This window comes from Plectrocnemia conspersa, unplaced genomic scaffold (assembly GCF_051122295.1).
Source record: "Plectrocnemia conspersa isolate PC_06_02 unplaced genomic scaffold, ASM5112229v1 ptg000011l, whole genome shotgun sequence".
Taxonomy (NCBI): domain Eukaryota; kingdom Metazoa; phylum Arthropoda; class Insecta; order Trichoptera; family Polycentropodidae; genus Plectrocnemia; species Plectrocnemia conspersa.
The window spans coordinates 1,190,147-1,215,233 of record NW_028277175.1 but is presented as its reverse complement, the minus strand read 5'-3'; the positions used below and the strand labels follow the sequence as shown (position 1 = coordinate 1,215,233).

The 25,087-nt window shown below is 32.1% G+C and overlaps 3 protein-coding genes across 7 annotated transcripts in view; 2 read left to right on the top strand and 1 right to left on the bottom strand.

Moving 5' to 3' along the window:
* dgo (ankyrin repeat domain containing protein 6 diego) overlaps positions 1-14,546 on the top strand; it is a 98,368-nt gene extending 83,822 nt beyond the window's left edge. For all 3 annotated transcript variants that reach the window (XM_088198814.1, XM_088198813.1, XM_088198815.1), the window contains 3 exons: positions 8,007-8,108; positions 11,389-11,583; positions 11,648-14,546. In XM_088198814.1, the coding sequence (XP_088054940.1) occupies positions 8,007-8,108; positions 11,389-11,583; positions 11,648-14,437 (3,087 nt within the window). In that variant the 3' untranslated portion in view covers positions 14,438-14,546. The remainder of the gene's footprint in view (positions 1-8,006; positions 8,109-11,388; positions 11,584-11,647) is intronic.
* On the bottom strand, positions 14,530-20,619 carry LOC148229086 (CDK5RAP1-like protein). 2 transcript variants are annotated; one of them, XM_088198816.1, is made up of 7 exons: positions 20,429-20,619; positions 18,130-18,676; positions 17,919-18,069; positions 17,512-17,857; positions 17,295-17,451; positions 17,105-17,232; positions 14,530-15,026 (listed from the first exon to the last, which is right to left on the bottom strand). In XM_088198816.1, the coding sequence occupies exons 1-7, from the start codon at positions 20,477-20,479 to the stop codon at positions 14,622-14,624; spliced, it is 1,785 nt and encodes a 594-aa protein (XP_088054942.1). In that variant the 5' UTR covers positions 20,480-20,619; the 3' UTR covers positions 14,530-14,621. The 2 variants fall into 2 exon arrangements, with proteins under 2 accessions (XP_088054942.1, XP_088054943.1); XM_088198817.1 differs by having other exon boundaries at positions 18,772-20,469.
* On the top strand, positions 20,258-22,469 carry LOC148229085 (uncharacterized). 2 transcript variants are annotated; one of them, XM_088198818.1, is made up of 5 exons: positions 20,258-20,366; positions 20,667-20,858; positions 20,923-21,050; positions 21,772-21,923; positions 21,990-22,469. In XM_088198818.1, exons 1-5 carry the CDS (start codon positions 20,339-20,341, stop codon positions 22,153-22,155), a joined length of 666 nt encoding a protein of 221 aa, XP_088054944.1. In that variant the 5' UTR covers positions 20,258-20,338; the 3' UTR covers positions 22,156-22,469. The 2 variants fall into 2 exon arrangements, with proteins under 2 accessions (XP_088054944.1, XP_088054945.1); XM_088198819.1 differs by having other exon boundaries at positions 20,651-20,858.
* Positions 22,470-25,087: the final 2,618 nt, after the last annotated feature.

Genomic DNA, 25,087 nt, shown 5'->3' with positions numbered 1-25,087 from the left:
CGAGTGTTTTTGTGTGGTCCCATCCTTTACGCTTTTGTCAGGTTTCCTTGTTGATGAATGATCAATTTTATAATTTTAAGAATAAGAACCCATAATTATTTCTTTGATTATCAATTAAATTAAAAAAATATTATGATAAAATTTAAAAATTTTAATTTTAAATATAAAAAAATTATCAAGCAAAAGCCGCAATAGTTTAGTAGATTTCTGTACATAATAATGTGCAAAAAATATTTTGTTTTTGTATTATATTATTTTAATTTTGACCACATTATATTATTTTAATTTTGACACATTTTTGACCACATTTTGGAGGGGTTAAGAATTTAATTTTTTAATTACATTGCTATTTTCTATTTAATTTTTTAACGTTCTTCACCTCTTTATTTTTTTAACAGAACAATGATTTTTGATTTTTTTAATAGCCGCTATTTTTAAACATTACATTGACATATTAATATTGTAAAAAAGTGTTTTTCGTGCATTTTTATTTTAAATGATGAAATTCTTAAAAATGTAATAGTTTAAATATTATTTAGGTTCAATTAAGTTTATATTTTACAGTGAATTTATATTTTTACTAGTACAAATATAATTTCCCCATCTCAGACAATTAAAATGTATTAACAATTAATTTACAAATTCACTGCTCATATCAGTAAAACTGTATTTGTTCACAACGGATGATCTGGTATGCGTTTTGTTCGATACAATACTACAATATTGAAAATAAATTAAAACAAATCTAATGAAATCGTCATCGTTTTAACAACAAATAGAAGCTTCGCTGCCAGAGTTGCGTAAACATTTTAGAGCAGCATATAATTTTACTAGCGCCTACCAGTTAAATAATATTTTTACTTGTAGAAATAAATATCTACGATAAATATGAAATATAAGTTAACTAAAAAATACATATATTAATATTTCATATACAACAAAATGCATAACATTTTCTTTACAATCCCACAAGCCATTGTTCCTAACAAATAAAAACATATAAACAACAACACCGCGTGGAAAGTGTGTCGCAAGTGCATCATCAAGCAACTAGTTCTTTCTTTCCAAGAACAACGCCCACGACCTTAGAAACGCCATTATAACATAACACACGGTCTATACAGTGTCTGCGTTTGATTTAATTAACCGCCTTACATAAAGGCTATGTAAAGGTTTACAAGCCTAGAACTCACCGGGGGCTAATTGATTCGATCTTAGATCTTAAGAGTCCAAACAAGGATCGGGTTCTTCGACGCCTCGTAATAGTTTCGAGTTAATTGATTTCACGGTCCTTCGGGATGGCTATGCAGCGTGCAAATTGAAGCAATCAAATCCGATGCAATAACTATAAATAATGCAAGTTGGTAGGTTTTACTTTCATATGATCGTGAATGGATATTAGCAATTAAACGCAGGCCTTTAAAGACTTGTCATGGGAGGAGCAGATGGATGGATGGATGGAAGAGTGTATGTAGTGCAAAAAAGGGCATGCATTACCTTGAATAAGTTCTGGTTAATGATAATCTTATGGTTAAACAAAAATAAAATAACACTGTTCCTCCACTGTGTCTTGTATATTAAACATGTTTTAAATTAGTATCTTTGGAGAACATTTTTGACGATTAATACAAAGGCTGGAAAATATTGAGAATGAACAGAATAAATAATTAATATTTAAGAGCATAACCGTGTAGTTCGAAAAAATAACAATAATGTTAAACTGGTTTCATAATTGGCCGCAAAATTTAAACATCCTTATTACATACTGACGATACTAAAAAATAATATGCATTATTTCGCATCGTAATGCATGTCTTCGATACCGCTACAATGATGATGTTTGTTAACTTTTATGGCTGGAACCATCGCGAATGTAGTTCAATTAAAAAAATAAATAAAGCGAGAACATACTTTTACTCTTCTCGTTTATATAAAAAAAAAGATAATACAATGCTTGAAGTGAAACTTTATAAAATATCTCTAATTACGTTAGATACTCGTAGACACTTTAATGACTACATCAACTGACTGCGTTTCCTTTACAACAAGATTAATATCGAACCAATGGTAAAAAATCGAAAACAACTTTGTGTGAGTTATTTGCGCAACTTTAAGAATCGTGTTTCTTTCCTGTGTGTTTAGAAAACATTATTTCCGTATGTGTTATGCAATGAAATCTGATACAGATAGATCATTTGAGAAATGAGCGTGCGAAAATAAATTTATCAAAATACGGATATATTATTTTATATAGCCACGTGATTATATCTCATTTTTTTAGATGCTGTAGATATCCTTTTATCGTTTTTTAGAACTATTCTTCAAACAAAATACTTGAAAACATGTTTAATTGCTTTCTCATGATCAGTTGCATAAAACTCTAAACCAAGTTTTTGATTTTGTGTAATATTTTTTGTATTTAAATTATGTAATCTGTATGTAGATTTTAGCTACAAAGGTTTTCACGTTGATATCAACAGTATTATTTATTTATTTTTTTAACTATTATGATTGATTATAATATAGTATAAAATAAGTTTTGCGCTCTACTATATTTTAGTATTTATTTATTGATGGTGTAATTTTTGTCTAAATTATATTTTTACTGTCTAAGTTCATATGAAACTATTTATAAGGTGCTGACCAATGATCAACGAGTTTATTTCATCCAATTGAATCATATGGGTAACTCTCACTTCCCAAAAAATTATAAATAAGTCGATCTTATAACGATGATAATTATATAAAAATATCGACTTTCTGAAGTTGATGTTCTGCGTTTTTAAATCAAATTGTGAGGTCAACACTAAGGTTTAGTAAACATAAAGGTGTGACTTCGCAGTCATTAAGGCGCAGGTGGAAACTAGGAAGGGTTTATTAGTTAATATTATATATTGCGACAGACTATGATGGGCGAGCAGTGGTGGAGAAACTGGCGGAGGGATGATGTCAGTGGAAGATCTCCGAGTTCTGGTTAGTGTGACAGCTACAGTATTGCAGAGATTGATCCCTCTCAGCTGCGGTGCTCCTTCTCAGGATGTGAACATCCATGACAATATATTGTCCGCGGGCGAGCAATATCTTCGCTTTTCTCGGTGGGGGCACACCTGCCAGGCAGACCGTATCTGTCAAGTCTCTATTGAAGACCAGACTTAAGTATTAAGGGTTGCAAAACTCGCTGATGAATCACAACCGCACTTGCTCCTTAGAACAACGAAATATGTTTACGCCTTTAGAAAGTGACATTTGCTTGATGGACATCTCCGAGGTCTAATTGTACAACGAAAATATTGTGACATTACGGTGCTTTTTGTCTTTCGGTGATAAATTGTTTCCCGTGACCGTTTCGTAACAAAGAAATATTTATTCAATGCAGCGGAGAATCATTGCGTGTTATTTATGTGAAACCCTTTTTTCTAGTCGTAACAAAGCACTTTGTGTAGTACCAACCTTTACACTACATTAATGAATGTTCATTTTTGGTCAGAATCAATAACGCTAGTTTCAAGAGTGAGATCCCCACACATCTATAAATTAGTATCTTATCTACTGGCTTCACAGTTTTTTGCGCGTTTAAATAGAACATTTATTAAATTCTTGTAAACCCTTTTATATGTTTCTGCGACCAGCTTCGAATACTTAGGCCGTATAATATATTTTTTCTTCTCAGTTTGTCGCTTTTGATTATGTCGCTATTATCGCTACACGGTTCTTTTACGCTAGTTATTAATAACAGAAATAACACAGAAACAATTGGTTATAGAAATTTTGAATAAAATTATTATTATTTATGGTAGTAATCCGAAAATGAGTCAAAATAGTATAATAATGCCTTAGAATTACCGCACCTTTAAATAAGTACAAATACAATGTTTTGTGGTGACAAACGGGTATAAAAATATTTATAGGTACATATTTCAGGAGGATCTTCTAAACGTCTTTTGTTTACGTTTTTGCCGATTTCTGTTTCTGAGGATTCTCACATTGCGTTTGAGGGTTGATTCATACCTTTGTTTAAATAACAAATATAATTGTATAGGATATTCTTATTTACAATAGTTAAAATAAAATCTGAGTATTTTCTATAATAACTGTAGTTATTTAATTTAAAACATATAGTTGATACTGTATTGGGGATATTTAAGGGTCATAACTATATATTATTATTCTTTATTACAGTCATTAATTAAATTATAAATCTTAAAGCTCAACATATTTTTCAATAATAAATGATAACTAAAACACATTTATTTCGATTTTTTAGACGCGTTGTTTTTACTGAACATTTTAATCCTTGAATAATTCTTTAAAATATTATTGCTATAAAAATATGCTTTAAATTCAATAAAAATAATAAATAATATAATATATAACATAAATTTGTACTCTTCCACAGAATTGTTTTCTAATCTATATTTTTTTAATTATCTTAAGTTACATAGCTCCACTAACTAATCAATCTTTGTAAATTGCTCCACAATCCTGAGATCACCGTCACAAAAAAATCGCATTCCTCCCATCGATTCTCAGTATATCCATGTCTTTTTCACTGATCCTCCGCTCGGAATGGTTGGCCGCCGCTGCCGGTTATTATCATTCGATCTGGTTCTGCGAATAATAGCGACCGCGCTGACATTATTGATCGTTAGGTTAATGTGATCGTTTACCTCCAGAGCCCGGTAATGTTATGTGCACCACTCTCTGGCCATCGTCTCCAATTTGAGAGCAATCAATTTTCGCGATCGACAATTACAGACGATGATGGGCAACTATTTATTGCGAGCCTCAGATTCGCAAGATCAAGGCGCGAAATGCCATCTCCGTCTAGGTGTGTTTTATTGCTAAAGATAACATAGAATAAAGTAATAAAATATGCTTTTTAATGCTTTATCGTATTGGTGAGATTTAGAACATTGCTCCACTAATTTTCAATGTATTTTTTTGATAGGTGCAATAATCATAAATATATATGACGAATTCGAATTTATGTATCCGTTTGGTGTGTGTGTTTTTATTGCCTTTTAAAGTCAGATATTAATCTATCATAAGTAATTATTTATTATCGGTAATTGTATATATTTTTACATTGAAATTAAATAGTTTATTGAAAATATGTATGTTACAGAATATTTCAATTTTATTTTCACAGTTTTTATAATTATTCACTTTCAACCTCTTAAAGTTATTAAAATAATTAATAATAAGTGGGTTAAGATAATGCGTTAAATTAATTAGTAATTAAATTTAATTAAGTTGTTCCTTATCGACTGCTGATCTCAAATAAATTAAACAAGTATTTCTCAAAAATCAATTATTTTTTTATTAAATATTACGAATTTATCTATAGCTGCGGTACCTCACATTAGTGAGGGACCGACATCTAAAGATTTTATAGTGAAATATATGTATTATTTATTATTTACGAATTAAAAAAATCAATTATGTGTTGTATATAATAAACGCCAGTTCTAATAAGTAATTTATGAGCTTTTCTTCATAAATCTCACATATTTAAATTTTTATATAGAATGAAGAACTCTTTTTAAATTAGACACTTCTGCTGTGAATAAATACTGTATAATAATTTTAAGCTTATTTGTAATATGTATTATACAATAATGCATTCTGCTTATTGACTGAGTTTGTTTTTAAATAATAAAAATAAAAAAGATCAGTTTATTTATATATTTTGTAATTAAAATGTATAAAACCGGCAGCTCTAATTAATTTTTGTTAATTTTAGAATTTTTATGGCTGTCTTTATTAATTTTATGATTTATTCCTTAACAAAATAAACTTAAAAAAAAAACAAAAAAATTATCAAATTGAAAAATATATTAAAAAATATAAAGTTCAACTAAATTTTAATTTTAATTAAAAAAAAAATACGTTCTGTATAATATATAATAGATTTTTTTTTTATTAAAAATCATTTTTGACATCTTTTAAAAATATGTAGCTCTGTCAAAAGAAATCTTAAAGAAAAACTAAGATTTTTAAAAGGAGTAACATATTTTTAAATGTGTATACTTATTTTTTTTAACATTTTTTTTATAAATATTTTTTTTTAACAGAATTACGATTTATTTTTCTTTCAACTTGGATGAGATATTTACAAGACATATTTTCTGAATAAGTTTTAATCATATTGACGTTACGATATGATTAAAGCTTTAGTCTTTATACTTTAATAATAAAAATATTTGATCTTTTCACTCTTATCTAAATTTTTTTTAGCGATGTAACGGATTTTTTTAATGTAATATAAAAAAGTACATTTTTTCCAAAAAAAATTTTATAAAATCTAATTTATAAATTAATTTTTTTGCGATTTAATTTTTATTAATATTTTTAATATAATGTTTTAAATTAAAAAACAAGATTTTAAAGATAAAAAAACTATTTGAATGAAATTTAATGGTAGTTACAAAGCCGATAAAAAATGAAATACCCCATTTTATTATTAATAAAATTTATTTAAAGTCAACAAAACTCACTTTTACTTATACATATTTTTTTCTGCGGAATGATCAGCTATATTAAATTGACGCATTCTTTTGTTATATTATATAAAAAAAACACGTGTTATACCAACAATAAATATCCGTTTAAGCGTCTTTAACCCCATAAAAGATACTTTAGCGCCATGTTGCTTTTATGACTTTTAATCGCATTTTTAATAATTTATAATGGTCGCTATGTCAATAAGTTAAAAAAAGAAATTTTCAACTTTAAATAAGAATTAAATGCCAAACGTAAATACATAATTTTACATTACAAATATTATTTAAACATTAAAGTAACAACATAGCTCAATTATTTAAAAAAAAAAACAGATCCAAAATAATTAAATTTCAATATTAGTTATAATAAATAATTGCAATCTTTCAAAAAATATTAAAAAATAAAAATGTGGGATTTGAACATACAACTTTCAATTCATAAGTAATTACTCTAACTACTGCTCCATTTTATTTCCACTTTCAAATAGAATTTAAACTATTTATAAATTTGTGAAAAAACAATAAACATAGTGTAATTTACTGTAATGTTTTTAATGAAAACATAAATAACTAGTGAGTTAATTCGGTTTAAAATATAAAGCATAATTTTCAAAAGAAACTTTGAAACACAACAAATTCATACTAAAACCATATTTAATATTATTAGAACTCACAGTTTTGTATTTAATTCCACTAAAATAATGGAGTATTTTTTTTTATTAAAAACTGAAATTAAAAAAATAGAAAACAAAATAATTGATATACAACACATGGCTTATTTTTAATATTAAAAATCATCTTTTTTGATGAAGCGAAATTTCACTCGAATGTTATATCCATAAATTCCGTTACAAATTCCAAGCGGCTAACCATACGGTATAAAAATAGACAAATAATGATAATTAACACCCACACAGCGTTAAATAAAAAAAACGATGAAATAACAAAGTATTCGTCTCATATTAAAAAAATCCACTGAAAGCTTCCATCACGTCTCGCGAGAATTCTCGCGCGATTTTTACTTCGCTCTTATTTCTCGATGCGTTCGCTTTTCCAACGCCTTTTTTTAATTGATGGAGATTCCGTAGCAAGCGACGTTTTTTTATATCCTTTTGTTGTCCGATGAGTGTAGGAATTGAAGGAGGAAAAAATAGCCAGACAAGAACCGGTTTCGCAGACGAAAGATCTCATAGATTCGTTCGATGCGAAACGCAGCGCTAATTCGGACCGAACCCGATGAATAATTTAATTAAAACGAAACGATTTTGTAGAGAAAAAATGGCATGTGTCTATATAATGTATTAATAGTCGATCAATTTTCGTCGAAGCTCGATGAGGAAATTATACAATGTTATACATTTTTGTTTAACGCTATATTTTTTGTGACTCATTTAAGGATACAATTTATTTATTTTTATATGTGAATGTGACCGTTCACACTTATGTGAACGCACGCATCCAGCTACAAGATTTTTAATTATTTATATTTTTATTTTATTCCAGAACGGTTGCACAGCCCTTCAGAGGGCCGCAGCTGACGGCCACTCGGAAGTGGTCCGACTGCTGATGCAGAATGGAGCCGATCCAAACCGTCAGGACAGCATGGTGAGTGCTCAAACGATCAAAGGCTACCGCCGACGTTTGTTTTCTCTTGATACAATTACAACAATCAGTTTCATTTTTCGACTCTCGCCCTGCGTGAATCTCTACTGTACATCATTGTCTGGTTACGACACACGCACTCTTAGATTTGATTAAGAACACAGTAATTATTTTGTGGCGCTATAGATGGTTCACGTGTGAAACAATAACTCTTGCACACCCACAAAATATATCAAAGTTTTATACATTGTGCGTGTATACCGAGAATTGGTTTTAAAGCAGTGGTTCTTAATATTTTATTTTAAATGTCTCGCTGTATTGTATCGCTAGTTGCTTTAAGAAAACTTCATCGCACGCGTTCAAAGATTTAACCCTTACAGAAAAGTTCAATTCCAAATCGAACGGGCATACCGTACACGACGCACGGCGTTTGTAGATGTCAGATAAGGATTTAAGAGTATGTTATTTATTTACACGGTCGTGTTAATGCCATTGTATGCGCTTTCATGGGAAGAACGCCCGCTGTAATTACATGGAGGATTATACGGACAGGCTTTCGCCGGCTATTATTGCTCGCCAGCCCTGGGCGACAACCCTGTGTATGTGCAGCTAATAGCTACTGGAACTATAGATAAATGTGCTTTTATGGCTAATTACAATATTGACTGGATTATAAGAGAAATTACGAGGCAGAGTCTAAAGGACTTTTGCATATTATTATAGATAATATGATATTAATTTATCCGTACTCCGTCTTTTAAATATTTTTTATTAGATGTGAAACAATTTTTGAATCACGTACAGTCTGTATAGTTATTATAAATACGCGATGTTAGCTAGAGATGACGTGAAGAGGGAAGCGGCTGCTTCCTGAACTTCATGAACATCCGTGTGTCTCAAGTTGGGGGTATATAGTAAATGCTTTTGATGAAAGTATCAGTCAAATGGAGTGAACGATGTGCACTATGTATATTGAGGTCGAAGAGTTATTTTACTCTAGCTTCTCTCGACGCATAGTCTGAGTGTTGGCAACAGCGCACTTGTCATTCCTGTTAGCACATGCCACCTACTGTCAGTCTTATCAATACAATATTATTTTCTTGTATATGTAAAGGCGCAGAAAATGTCCGTTGTTCTTTTGGGGATGCTAATGCAATTAGAATTTTATATAGTGTAGTCACGCATTTTGGTTTATTGCATTTGGTCAGAATTTGTATTAAAGGTCAGAATAAAAATTAGACGGTCAGAATTTATATTAAATTGTAAGGCAAAATATATATTAAATGCTAAGAATTATTTTGATAAGATGGTCAGAATCATTTTTTTCAGTCAATATTTATTACAGTTCATAGTCCAGTATTTATAACGAATAGCCAGTATTTATAATATATGATCTATATTTTAACCCCAAGGTCAGTTTTATGTTGACAGATGGTCTGCATAATAATACATGCCAAATTATTTGGTTGGGCTCGCAACATTGTCAGATGTCGGCACAACAACCTAAGCGTGCTCTCCGCTGCTCTATCGTTATTCCCGCTTCGTTCGTCGCTCTGAATACCTTCGCGTCATACATACAATTAAATAGATTCGTTGAGAATTATTCATGATGTTTTCATGAATATCTCTCTGTTCCACAGTTTATACGATATTTTTTAAATTAATAATTTATTGCTTATTTATATTTATAAATGTTATATTTTTAAATTCACATGATCGTCCTATATTTTAATTCTGACCGTATGCTTTTTTATTCTAACCATTAGATATTTATTCTGATCTTGAATAATATAATTATGACCAGGCTGACCGAAATTTGATTTTTATTTTAAATAATAATATATGACAAGAAAATATATATTTTTACTTATATATAAAAATAAACCGTTCTAAAAAATATTATTTTTATGAAATATCTAACACGTTTCCTGTGTAGAAATGGTTAAATAATATTACCAAATTTATTGTTTAATTGTCAAGTACAATAGTAGATTATATAATCATCATTACAATATTACTATTTTATTAATACATAAAAAAAACTACTTTAAAATGTCATATTTATAATATTAAGCTCAAAACTTAGCTTTAAAAGAATTCAAAATGTACTATGTATTATAAATATGTTATTATAATTAATCGTGAAAAAAGCATTCCAATATGATTTTTTAATATTTTTTTCAAATAAGTAATTTTGAAAAAAAATAAAGGAAACAAACTAAATGGTCAGAATTTAAACCACTCTGTGTCAGAATAAAAATCAAATCCCGGTCAGAATTTTATTAATAGCCTGGTCATAATTATATAATTTAGGGTCAGAATAAATATCAAATGATTAAAATAAAAGTAGCATACATTCACAATAAAAGTATTAGTCGATCAGAATTAAAATGTCGAATGATCATAATTATATTATTCAGGATCAGAATAAATATCAAATGGCTAGAATAAAAATAGCATGTGATCAGAATAAAAAAATAGGACGATCAGAATATATTTTAATATAAGACGATCATGTAATTAAAAATATTATAACATTTTTAAATATAAATGAGCAATAAATTATTTATTTTATAAATATCTTATAAACCATCTCGCTCGCAACAAAACTGTTGAACAGGTTAGGTGCGAGCGAGCGTTGTTCAGAACATTGAGCACCCCATGAATAACTCTCAACGAATCTATTTTATTGTATGTAAAACGTGAAGGTGTTCAGAGCGACGAACGAAGTGGAAATAACGACAGAGCGGTAGCGGAGAGTACGTTTGGCTTGCATTAACATCTAACAATGTTGCGAGCCTAAGCAAACAATTTGGCCCTAAAACACCATCTGGCAATATAAAACTGACCTTAATGTTAAAATACAGATCATACTGGCTATTCTTTATAAATACTGATTAATGAACTATAATAGATATTGACTGAAAAAATGATCACCATCTGTCAAAATAATTCTTACCATTTAATATAAATTCTGACCCGAAAAACATCAATATTTTTTTTAAATCGTAAAGCTAAAGATATCAAAAAATTAGAGTAAATTTTATTGCCCAAAAATCTGACACGTTTCCTGTGTAGAAATTTATTATCGTTAATGTTTCAATTTTTCCCAGACACGATATAAATGTAAAAAAACATCTTCCGTTAATGTGGGATTTTTACCCACAAACTTCAACTTGACTATAACATATTTTTCCATTTCCTTGTTTTTCAATGTCAATGTCAATAGGACCTTTACCATAAATAAAAACTATATCTAAAAGCATTCATATTTTCATTTCAGCATGGCAATACTGCTCTTCATGAAGCAGCATGGAAAGGCTACAGCAGATGCGTCACGTTGCTGGCTACGAGAGCAGCTCTCCACATCCGCAACAATGGTGGATTTGCTCCACTGCACCTAGCTTGCCAAAACGGTCACAATCAAACGTGTCGAGAGATATTACTGGCAGGATGTGATCCAGACATACAAAATAATGTAAGTATTTAATATTTTATATATAAATCATGGACGGAATATGAATGGAATAATATTTTTTCAGTACGGCGATACTTCACTTCACACTTCAGCGAGATACGGACACGCTGGAGTGACTCGCATATTAATCTCAGCCGAATGTCACGTCTCAGACCAGAACAAAAATGGCGATACAGCTCTTCACATAGCCGCTGCTATGGGACGACGGAAGCTCACTAGGATATTATTAGAAGCGGGGTGCAACAAAGGACTCAAGAACAAACAGAACGAAACCGCTAAAGACATTGCTATAAGAAAAGAACTTCATGAGATCGTAGATATATTAACTACTTCAGTCGTCAAGGCGAAGAAGGAGAAAGATAATAAGAAGAAAGAAAAACATAGAGATAAGAGTGTCGAGAAAGTTATTGATACACCGGATGCTGCTGTACTCGAGAGCATTGTGAAGAAGAAGAGCAAAGATAAAGATGCGAGCCAAAGTCCTGGTAAATCATGTAAAGATAAAAAGAAGCTCAGAAGCGTACACTTTGAAGCAAACGGAAAACACTGGTCTCCGTACGGCTGCCATTACTATCCGGATCCGAGCAATTTTCCTAAGCCTAAATTGGATTCTCTACCTAAAGAACCGTTGAAGAAGGGAGAGCAGTATTTTTTAGACTTGGCCGGTAATATTTGTAAAGGACCTGTGGGAGTCGGTTATACTTGTTATTGCGCTCCATTCTTTAAGCATATGGAAGATAAACTGAATAGAGATAAATTAGAGCTTAAATATCATATAGATAAAGCGCACGAGAAGCTTGATCAGAAGGTGACTAATTTAGAACGGAGAACTCAAGGGCAAATATCGGAACTCACTCGGTGCGTGGCGGCTGAGAGAATTTTATGCAGGGAGAGGCAGCAGCATTTGGAGCATTGGTTGACGAGGGGTATGATGTTTAGAGTTTCGGAAAGAGCCAAGAAGCTAGATTTTAGTCCGAAAGGATCTGTTGATATCGCACCACTGAAAAGAACTAGGAGCTTAGAAATGTTAGATACTACTTCTAAGACGTGGAACATCATCAAGACTTTTAATAGCAATGTTAAAGATACGCCTCCGAGAACGAATTTGAATAGATCTATGAGGAATGCGTCTAAGAGTGCAGATGTTTTAGATACTAATTCACCGAGAGTGTCTAGAAAATTTAATAAGTGCAACGATGTATCTGAATCGTCTCATAATAAAAGTTATCGAGCTAGTAGTAAATCTTCCGATAGAAGCATTTCGATTTCTAGTTATGGAGCAGAGAATCCAAGGAAAGGTGGTAAAAGTGATTCTGTTCATAACGTCACAGCTGAAATTCACGTTAAAACTAATAATGCTAATGTCTCTCAATCGTATTCGCAATCCGATTGTGATTCTACGCAAAGTAGAATGAATAGATCTAAAACTGAGATTGATTTGAAAGAAATTAAGAGTATAGTGGAAGAGAAAGAGATGGATCAGTTGAATAATTGTCTCGACGGAATTGAAAATGATGGTTATATTAAGATATCTAGATGCGAAGACGGTTCTAGGTGTCAAATGAACGGCGATGGAGTCGTAGTTGAAAACGGCTCTAGAAGATCCGTGCACGAGTTGGTCGCTAGAATACAACAGAAGCAAATCATCGAAGAGATCGAAAGATCGTCGTTGAGAGACTCTAGATCGCCCGGTGGAAGATCCAGCGGAAGCGCTAGCAGATCAATGTCGCCTAGTTATCGTATGAATCCCTCGCAGTTTCCATCACCGAGCGACTGGCAAAATAATACTATACCGCTGAGTGAAAATACACATTTCAACACAATAGAACCGATATCTCAAAGCGTTCAGATAAATACTTCAGGAAGTAATAAACCGGTCCAGAGTGTAAAATCTTCAAAAAAGTTCAGCTTTCATAACTTGATACCGTTTCCGACTAGAAAGATGTTCAATTTTCATAATAAAAGTGATGGAAATAGATCTGAAAGCAGCGACGAAGAAGACAATCCGGTCAGAACGCCGTTAGAATCCGGACTGATGCAGAATTCTAATCTTTTAACTACGGTGCCGCTGCCGAATTATGAAAATATGAATCAAAACGCTCAACCTCAAAGTCCTAATAAGCTGGACGCGAACGGAAAGATCAATCCTTTATCATTGAGGAGCTTGCTTCCGATTCCGAAAGATGCTTATTTTCACGACGTGCCAAATAAACAGCGATTTCTAGAAAGTCAGATGTTCAGCAGACTTCCGAATCAAAACGTTCATCCTCATTTCAAAACGCCAGATGTGAGCAAATCGAGCGATAACATAAATTACAGCAGAAATAGAAATCCAGTTTATAGCTCAAACGGTCTATTGAGCGAAATGATGCACGATCATATAGATCGGGAACTATCGAGGACTCCGCATTCGTATACGAGTCAATTGGATCAAAACGCAGAGATTGAAATATCGAACATCAATAACTGTTCGGGATATCACAATAATATGCGTCCTCTAAATAATTATCAATCGCACGGACATTTGATCAACGAAGTGCGAGGGACTTTAGAAAGTCAAATGATGAACTATCCGCACGATCCTCATCTGCAAAACAGGATGCAGAACTTGGCCATCAATACTCAATTGACGGAACTGCAGAGTCAATTGGATCGAGATTCGCATAACGACTCGGGCTATAGTACAAAAGTGTACGGAAGCTCTCAAGGAGCGTCTCCGAGTCTGTCCGGAAACATAGACTGCTCGGAAAGCACTTTAAATCAAAAGCTAGCTTTAGTTATGAACAGAAACATTATAACTAACACCGTGAATCATCCTCCGCACACTCACATCGGAGCTTCGAGCCTTGTATGACGTTTTATAGATAACATAGTTTTAAAACGCAAAAGTACAATATTATCGTTAAGTCACTGAATTTTGTATAAAGATGTTAATAAAAATATATATTTGTAACATTTTAAAATAATTTATTTAATGAAATAAAGATGTATTTATATGTAATAAACGTATTTAAAATAACACCTATAATACTTTCATTCTAAATAGCAGATTTCATCTTTAAGTGTATATTAGACGTATCATGATTAAATCTACCGATTGTTGTGTGATATAAAGGCGTTCCTTTGAGCACTTGTGAGTTAGCATCCTCTATTTTAACAGCTACATAGTCTCCGATCGACACCTTCATTGTTTCGTTATCGATTGGTGAAATAGGGATGTCGATTGACGGAATAATAACTTTGATGTTGCCTTCGCTGCGTCCTGATAACATATCTTCAGATCGTTTGCTTATTCCTTCAATTAAAATCAACTTTATTTCGCCTATCTGCGCCCTATTGACTTCTTCGACTCTCTTACGATATATATGGATCATCTTCAATTGACGTTCATGTTTTACTTCATCGGGAACGTCGTCTTTAAATCGTCTATGAGCAGTAGTTTTCTAAAAAAAATGTTAATTATTAAACATATTATATTGGAAAATTCCGTGCGATAAAATTAAAATATTTTTAGTAACATCTGTTGATATTACTATGAAAATGATTTAAAAACTTCTTGAACGTACCCACCCTATTCTATGCAGACATTCTAAAACATTAAAAAATAATCGTATGGATAAAAAAAAGTTAAAAAAGGCTATGATATTTATCTCGAAAAATTTGCTGATTTTTGAGATGAGAATACAGAAAATACAAAATCGGGAGCACATGTTCTAAGAATTCTAAGGATGGCACACAAAAAACGCAGCGAAACCATCCTGTGCCGTTCTACTCCACAGAGGTAGCTGTTCCAGGAACACGGTCCTGCGTTTAAAAAGCTATTCACGACAACTTCTTATGTCGCTTCAGGCGGTTGAATGATGCGAAATGAAAAAGAAAGATTTCGTCATTACAGCTGGGAATTTTTAACACCTACATTTCACTTAGTGAACTTAGTACAAAATTACCAGCTTCGCAGCAGCTTTGTATATTTTTATCAACAAAAAATCAGTCTTTCATCAACATTCATAGGCTGTCTATATTCAGAAGAGCATCAGTGAAGATCGAGGAAACTACAAAGTGTGTTTGAGGAATATTAGTGTAGCATATTTCGGTACGTACATTTTAATTTATTTTAAGTGAAAAAACTACTTTGTCGGTTTAATCAAGTCAGGCCAGTAAATTGCATGACATTTAATGAATTTTAATGAAATCGAAAAATTAAAAAAACTGGCCAATTATTCAGTTTAACAGTTGCGAAACGAAAATTTGCTGTTCAAACCAAAACCTAACCTAATTAAAATTGAAACTAATTATAGTTTTAAAATTTTCATTAGGTCCAGTCCAAAATACAGAACATACCAACTCATCTCTCAGAGGAAAATAAGCGGAAGAAGAAGTATAGCCTTTACGTTGCATCTCGCATATTGCTCTATAGTTCGTCTGCACTTCGATATTACACTATGTTTTAAAAACACGATAGCTATCCTTACCGATATAACTATCGACTTCTTACATAAAATTATTGGTCAAAAAATATTCAAAGCTCTAAAATATCTATGAAACTAAATTTGACAGTTGCGAAACGTCCATTTGCTATACAAACCCAAACCTAACCTAATGAAAGTTATGTTATATACTGGACCTGAGTCCAGTACAAAATTCAAACCATGCCAACTCAAACTAAGCGGAAGAAGAAGTATAGACAGATGATGCATCTCGCATATTGCTCTATAGTTTGTCTGCACTTCGATATTACACTGCGTTTTAAAAATATAATAGCTATCCATTTTATTTTCTGATATGAGAGTATTGATTAAAGTATATTCAAACTGAATTTTGGTCAATAGGCGAGCGCAAAAAGCAATTATCCTTTCTCAGAAGTCAAAAATCCACATCAAAAGGAACGATTTTATTGCTTTTGATGTAGATTTTTGACTTCTGAGAATAAATAATTGTTTTTTGCGCTCTTCTATTGGTCAAAATTCGGTTTACCATCGTCGTCACAGTGGGAACGCTTAGTAACGGCACGATTTTATTGCTTTTGACGTGAATTTTTGACTTCTGAGAAGAGATAATTGTTTTTTTGCGCTATCCTATTGGTCAAAATTTGGTTTAGATATGCTTCCTTCATTCGATTCTCACTTATTATATAAGTCGAAATATTGCTATAAAAAATTTTACTAAGAATGCTAGAACGTTTTCACTGCGACGGCACAATTTTATTGCTTTTGACATGTATTCTAAACCTTGAATTTGGCCAGAAAATGCATGTCATTTAATGAAATATTATGAATTTTTTTGATCATAAAAAAATGTTTTAATATATAAAACATACGTCTAATATTATCACATCAACTATTTTTTCTATAAATACTTTATTTAATTACTAGCTGAAAAACAACATATAACATTCATAAAATCCTTTAAAATTAAAAACAGGATAATGTAAAAAACAGTTTTCACACCACTCACAAAGTAAGTTCCGAGGTTTACTGTATACGAATACTAGATTGTGTAAGTGTATATTTATTAAACTCACTTCTCTCATGCTATACGCAAATAGATACGCCATATTATATTTTACTGTATCCATAAGCGATAACGTATCATTGAACTCTTCCTCAGTTTCACCACAGAATCCACATATAAAATCGCTTGAGATTGATACTGTAAAAATATAGATAATGATTAAATTAATAGTGAATTTTTAACTCCAAACTTTTAATTACCTCCAGGTATTACACTCCTGACATGATCAATCAATTCCAAATATGCTTCTCTAGTATATCCTCGCCTCATCCGCTCCAATACAGCACTGTTACCAGATTGTGCCGGAAGATGTAAAGATTTACAAATGTTCGGTCTCTCGTTGATGATTTGTAATACCTAAATATAACAATATAAAATTATTATCAATAATATAAGAGTTTATATAATGTATATTACTTCATCAGGAAAATCTTTAGGATGAGGCGACGTGAATCGTATCCTCATTTCGCTATCGACCAGTGAAACTTTATCTAAAAGTTCGGAGAATCGCAATCCTCCTTTTTTAGTCTTATAAACAGTTTTAAATCCTTTAGTCATTTTCGTGACTTCTTCTTGATCGCATTGGGATACATCTCGATAACTATTGACGTTCTGTCCTAATAGAGTTACTTCTTTAACGCCTTGTTCAGATAAATGTCTGATTTCATCCAATATCGAATCTATGGGTCTTGATCTTTCTCTTCCTCTCGTAAACGGTACAATACAATAAGTGCACATGTTATCACACCCTCGCATGATTGATCTAAAATAATATTCCAATATAAATATAACTTTAAAATATCATACAATCTACGTATACGCACACAAAAGCAGATTTTGAGCCTTCGTTCAACCTCACAGGCATAACATCGGCATAAGTTTCGTCAAACGATAATAAAACGTTAACAGCGGTTTGATTATTTTCAGTTAAAGCTAACAATCGAGGTAAGTCCTTATAACTATCCGGTCCAGCCACTGTAATAATATTAATAAAATAGTATAAATAAAATAAATATGAATAATATAAATCAATACCTAAATCAACGGCTTTTTCCTTTTCGATCAATTGATGTTTTAATCGTTCCGCCATGCAGCCGAGAACTCCAATCTTAATTTTTTGTTTCACCTTATTTCTGATGCCTTTCAGAAAATTTAGCTTATTCCAGATCTTATTTTCGGCTCCGTCTCTAATGGCACACGTAACCATCAAAACGACATCGGCTTCTCTTACATTTTCCGTTTTTTCGAAATTGTTCTTTTGCAATATAGACCACACAATTTCCGTGTCATTTACGTTCATCTGACATCCATACACTAAAAAGTGCACTTTTCTCTTGACTGTGCTTAAAATTGTGTTGTTTATATAAGGGACCAACTCTTCTTCAATCTGTTCATTGTTAAACGATGAACCTTGTATAAAATCTTTTAAATCGGGTCCATTTTCTAATTTACGTCTCCTTTCATTGGTTTCATTGCTTATTGAATGTGTTAATCTGTACGTTGACGATAAACACTGTGCATGATTATTAAAATTGATGAATTTGTGAGATTTTCTAATCACATTTGTAATGACGTTCATTGTCTGTAAATAATAAAGATAGCGTTAAATTTTGGTAAATAGCTCAATAGCTAGTTCTTTAGCAATGAATTGATTATATAATATTAATCATTATTTACTAAATTTTTGCTGCCAAATTTAAAAATCCTATTATAGTCCTTGCATTATGTACAGGCAGAACAGGCACCCGCCTTTGGTGACAATTTAAGAAGATAGTTTTACAATAATAGTGTGTAATAAGAATAATTCTATAATAAGAACAATCAAATAAATAACATTAGTTATTTCCTTACATCTTTAGGGCAAATTATAGAATGCCGGAAATTTTATTTAATCTTTCGCTGTAACCTGACAAGTTTAAGCCCAATGCGTTATAACGGGGTAAGTAAATAGATCTCACCGCAGCTGGGGTCGTATATTTTATAAATCAAAATTCAGCGTAAAATGTATGATTACGCATTATCGTGCAAGAGAATTAAACCATTTTTATTGAATAGTGCAGAGACTAGATGTCACAGTTTTTGGTGTATTTTGTTACTCTTACTGGAATTCCTGAATGTCATCTAATAAACATTTAAATTCCTAACTGTGTCTCTGGAGAGGTGTTGTGTTATTTGCCGCAAGTAAGAAAACGTTATGTGTTGAGCGACCATGCTTTGGACAGTTTCACTCTAAACCGCCCATTGTACACAGCTGTGTACACCCCTTTATTTTCCAAGTTTTTATTTTCCAAGTCAATTTTTTTTCCTAATATTCTTTGCAGATGTTAAATATTCATAATCATTGGTTTCTGAGCGTGGCGCCGATTTAATTTACAAATACCGATTTCTGCTGTAAATAGTAAATATTCATAGCAGATGTGCGTAGTAGAACGAAGTACTAAAACAGATTCATCATCGTTTCCCGCTTTTAACTGATATGTGTCGGGAAACGAAGATTCTCATCTCCCGCATTCAGTGCTATGGGAGCCGAATTTAGATTTGTTATGGCCAAAACTGGTCGGCGCTGGAGTAGCATTGCGTGGCGGTTTTTCTCCCTCTCTACCGGCAAGCTTGTAAGGGTTCGGACGCGTGCCGTCGCGCGTCCGCCCCATTTTGTAATGTAAACAAACCGTAATCATCAAATAAATATACTACTGCAGCGGCTCAATCTGTGTCTCATTGCCACCCGTCACCACCAACGGTCCCTAAAGTGCATAAAATAATTTAAGAATCGATAATCATTTGTATTGGCAATTACCCGTGATTTTAGTTTATAGTCTATTTATTTTCAAGAGTCAGTGCGCAATAACAACGCTTAATGCGTTTTTAAATTTCTGCCCTGTGATGGTCGTTCTCAATGAATCGATTGATCTCACGGCGAACGAAATTTAAGAGCATATTATGATTACGCATTAAACAACATTATTGCGCACTGACTTTTGAAAATAAATAGATTACAGATATAAATTAAACGTTAAAATAAATAATGTGTTCAGTATTACCCCGCCGCAGTGAAAAATATGTATATGTAGTAAATATGTAGAATAAAATCATTATTTTAACATAGGTAGTCACATTCAATTGTTATGAATTAAAAAAAGCACGAGAAAAATATTGCACTGGCAACACCGATCGTGTCGATTGACAGTAGACGACGGACTGCAGAATCGGAGCTGACTTGGGAGTGGATCCCTCGTCGGTGACGATGAGTAGACACGAACGGACACTTCCAGGTAAAGACGAAGTGCCGCCGGGACGCGAAATTCGCCATTTTGTTTAATTTCAACACACTCACCGACAATCGACGAAGATCCTCCTCGCTTGCGCCGTCGCAGTGTTGCCGCATGCGAAATTTTTCCGGGAGACACCAAATTTGACGTTTCTTAAACGGAATCGAGTTCGTATCAATTGTTTTCGATTCAGAGTTCAACTTAATTTAATAAAAACATATTATAGGTTATGGATATGACTTTTAAAACGGTAGTCTCGTTTTATAACTAGATTTAAATTTTGCCAGTGTTTCACATTGTCAGGGTCCATGTCGAGAGAATCCAAGACTCGAGATGATCGTTACAGAAGCTCGAGGGATGACTCGACCGATCGCGACAGAGAGAGGCGCCGGAGGAGAGACAGGAGTCGCTCGGGCGAACGAAGCAACAGACGTTCCCGTTCTAGGGAAAATAGGACTAACAAATCCAATAAGCCCGATAGTACGGATCAAACTGGTATGTCGATAAAATTATATTTTTATTACATTTACACAAACACGATCTTTGTTTTTATTTTTAGACACTAGAGTGAGAGAGATGTCGATAAGTCCGACGCGCGAAGAAGAACCCAATTATAGAATTCCGACTCCGCCGCCAGCTCCCAAGATAGGAAAGATATCCATCGGTTTCAACAAACCGGCACCAAAAGTATATCTTTTATTATCACTAAACGCTCTTTGATACTAAATATTGCTGAGAGTTTTGCGCAATATTTCCGTACTTCACAACTATTTATATATTTAATAAAAAATAGTTGAAGTATTCAAATATATTCGTAATTTTTCTCTCAGTTTTTACCGATATTAATTTATTTAAAAGTAATTATTGCATCATTAATTAACTTGTTCATTAAACTTTATAAATTTTATGAAATATTCATAACACAATGCCGTGTGAATTACTGTGAGAGCATCAAAAGGAAAATGCTTAATTTATTATTTTAAATACTTGATGATCACGGATGTCATTCCAGCCTTTTCCAGGGTGAACTTAGCCAGTTTGTAAATTTATATATGAAATTATAACCCCTCTTCTTTTTTTACTGCTTAGTTCTATATCCTAAATATTACATTTAAAAAAATGCACCGTAGGCGAAAATTAAAATATAATTAAAACAAAGAGTATCCAAAAATACGGGTTTATTTATATTTTAATGAAAAAACCTTTTTTAATGATTATATATTTTTTATGAGAGTTTACATATTATCAATAAAATAAAACATTTAACAAACTTGAGTACATATTCGTAACATAAATTACATTGTTATTGTTCATAAGATAAGTTGTTTATAAATATAACATTTCTCCATTTCGGTGAAAGAATATGAATTTTATTTGACCTATGACAGCTTTCTCTCAAATCACTCAGCCTCAACCTATCAAGATGACATTGAATGCTGCGCCAGCACCGAATCCAGTTCTACCGAAACCTAAAGTGGCTTCTGTGTTTAACGATGCGAGCGATGAAGAACCGGAAGAGATGCCCGCTGAAGCACGCATGAGGATGAGAAATATTGGAAGGTGATAAAATTAAAATTGAAATTTTAATAACTCTGTAACTTAATGATTTATTTTAATATTTTATAGGGAGACACCGACTTCGGCAGGTCCAAATTCGTTCGGAAAGACAAAGCACGGATTTTGCGATGCTAAAAATATATTCCAAAGAAATTTGAAAGAGGCTATGGAGAAAGTGAATCCAGCGCCGAATCCCACGCCCAAATTCCCGAGCACAATCTATAAATTTCAGTGATTACGAATAAGACTGTTTCTTAATTAATATTTTTTTCTCGATATATTAATGTGTCGTTTTATAATTTATAAATGTTTATTATGTGATGTTTGATTTGCTTCATTTACTTAATATTTTCATTGGAGCTTTACGATGACCATAAGAATGCGTAAATATTATACATATATACGCATAAAGAATAATTAGTACAAATGCACAAGCAATATCCGATATAATATTGATTTTTATGGATAAGACGCTTTTTTCCAAATTGTTTATTTATCGATATTTTATGTTAGTATTTTCTATTATCAATAAATAAATAAAAAAAAATGTATTAAAATTGTTTTATGTTCATATTCCTATAAGATACATCGTATTCATTTAATTGTAATTGATAAAAACTAATAATAAATAATAATAAAAAACTATAAAAATCTTACAAAAAATAGTGCTTAATGCATTCTTACATGTTACTAATTTATAACGATAATGAATAAGAAAATAAAACGATAGTTTTTTTAAAATAAATTTAAGGAAAACACCTTTACAATTAGAGCAAAAAATTAAAAAGGAATAATTGCTAATTTAAATTGCAGACGATCTTGGGGATAACCTCGTCTCACTCTTCAATCTAAAAAACACAGGAAGGTGATCTAAGGACAGAACTAAGAAGCACTGCATATTTAAGATTGATTAACACAATATCCAGAATTGGCGGCAATTGTGTAAGTAGTTAAAAAGCGATCTTCCGTATCGAATCACGCCGTAATAGTTCCAATGCATATTTCTAGCGTTAAAATATCCTATTAAAATCACCGAACTTTCAAGTTTAATCACAGCATCGAGATCGCAATGGAGCAGCTTATGTCCAAGAGAAAAATAAAAATTATTACTCCACAGTAATAATTTTTATGTTTAATTTTAATTTAATTTAAATCTCGAGGGTTTCTATGCTAATTTTATTACTATTCATTTGAGCATATCTTGTTGATTTTTACCAGTATTATAATCAGGGCCGGCTCAGATGTCGAGATTTTTCCGAGGCATGTGCAGAAAAGGGCCCTGCATATATAAAAGCATGTTCCTGCATTATTTATACCATTATTTCAGGGGGCCTCGCGTGTAATATTTTACTGAGGCCTTGCAAAATTTAATCATTTAATTTTCGGGATTACAGTTTCTACGTTGATTCTACAATTCGTGCGTGCTTACCGTCCATCTAGTGATTGCCAGTAAATAGCGTTGTAACCAAGTGTCATACATGTTATAATGGTCCTTGAAAGAAGCTTGGACGAATATCAGATTATACAAATTGAGAGTCAATTGTATTAGGGTCTAAATCCACCTTTAAAATCCTCCCTTATGGGAAAGTTTATAGTTTCAAGGTCACGTTGGGCGACCGTCCGATAATTACAAAGAATAGTTAAAGCCAGTAGTCACCAGCTGATGGTCCGCGGAGAAATTTTTGTGTTTATTAAAATGTTTTATTATATTATTATCCAACTTTTTTTATTTTCACTTTATCAAATAACATTTTCATTTTAAGTCCATACCAATATTCGGTGTTAGCTATGCAATTATTTAACCATGCTATTTTCCCATATGCAAAATAATTTAAGGTTCTAAGTTCTCTCCTTCGACGATGATTACAGATAAACATATGGTATTAATTAATTTGTATTTTTTACACGTGTAAGTCCATGGGCGCACATTGGCAAATTCAAATCAAAGCAGTTTTAAAAGCTTTTATTAACCGTTAAAGCTAAACCTCTCACCCATTAAACCATTTATCATTTTTTTATACAAGCTGGTGCAGACCGTACGTGACAATAAACAGAATTGATTAAAAGAATCACAATAGCCATAGGTGTTATTATCATAGGAAAAATGACAGCACTTTTTATTTGAAAAAATGAATCGCGAAATTGCTATAGCTAACACTTAACGGCTGTTTCAAATCTGTTCAAATGAGAGGTTACAGATCGTTTAAATTCCAATCCAGTAAGGTAACAAACTAATCTAATTACACTCCTAGCTCATCGTAATTGGTCGTAGCAGCAAAAAGTGGGTGAGCACTACACCTCCCTCAGGCTGTCCATATGTATAAAATCGGATACACAGCACCCAAATCAATAATTATCGTTTGAGACTTTTTCCGATAACACATCAATTAATTTAACTAAGGTGACCAGATTTTAAAAATATCAAAGGAGGACACTAAAAATAAAAAGGCCATCTTAGATTTTTTTGTTGAAAGTTGGGAGCTAAAAAAGTTAATTTCAGAAATTTTTATTTATTTAGAGATGCTGCGGGAGCTAAAAAAAGATCGCCTCAGACATTTTGTGTGATGAGGACGAAGAAGAACAACGAAGGACAATTTTTTTGAGGGGGACAATCCTTCTCAGAGAGGTACGTTTAGTCACCTTAACTTAACCTCCCCAATTTAGACACACAAAGTTTCTTACGAACTCGAACTAAGAGAACCGTCGATCATTAATAGACAAGATCGGAAAAGTAGCCGCTTCCCTCTTCTCGCAATATTGATCCAGCTCGACGTCCAGGATCCAGAGTTCAGCCAGTTTATCAAACGGCAAATTATTATAATTATATATCAAATAATGCAACATTTTTTGAAAATAACTAGGAGTGCGAAAAGAAGTACCATTTCATATTTTGAATGTTTCGATGCGGTGGCATTAGTGTTTAAGTAGTTTTTATGGTAATTGATGTCTAAGATGTTAATTAGAAGCTTTCGTAAGCTTGTGTGGCTATTGTGCAACTCTGGGTGCTCTACGTGTTTATAATATTATATTAGACAAGACATTAAAAAAGTGCATTGTTAAAATCTGATATCTCTAATATTTTTTTTAATAACTTCTGGATATTTCTAAAGCGTCTAATGAAGTTATTGGATCAATATATTTTTTTTATATGAAAATGTTAATTCAAA

Coding starts and splice junctions, on each gene's coding strand:
- LOC148229085 (XM_088198818.1), top strand. CDS start 20,339: ATGAGTAGACACGAACGGACACTTCCAG. Junction 20,859..20,922: donor CGATAGTACGGATCAAACTG/GTATGTCGATAA, acceptor TTTTATTTTTAG/ACACTAGAGTGAGAGAGATG. Junction 21,051..21,771: donor TCAACAAACCGGCACCAAAA/GTATATCTTTTA, acceptor CAAATCACTCAG/CCTCAACCTATCAAGATGAC.
- LOC148229086 (XM_088198816.1), bottom strand. CDS start 20,479: ATGCGGCAACACTGCGACGGCGCAAGCGAGGAGGATCTTCGTCGATTG. Junction 18,070..18,129: donor GGAAAAAGCCGTTGATTTAG/GTATTGATTTAT, acceptor ATATTATTACAG/TGGCTGGACCGGATAGTTAT. Junction 17,452..17,511: donor CTAAAGATTTTCCTGATGAA/GTAATATACATT, acceptor TGTTATATTTAG/GTATTACAAATCATCAACGA.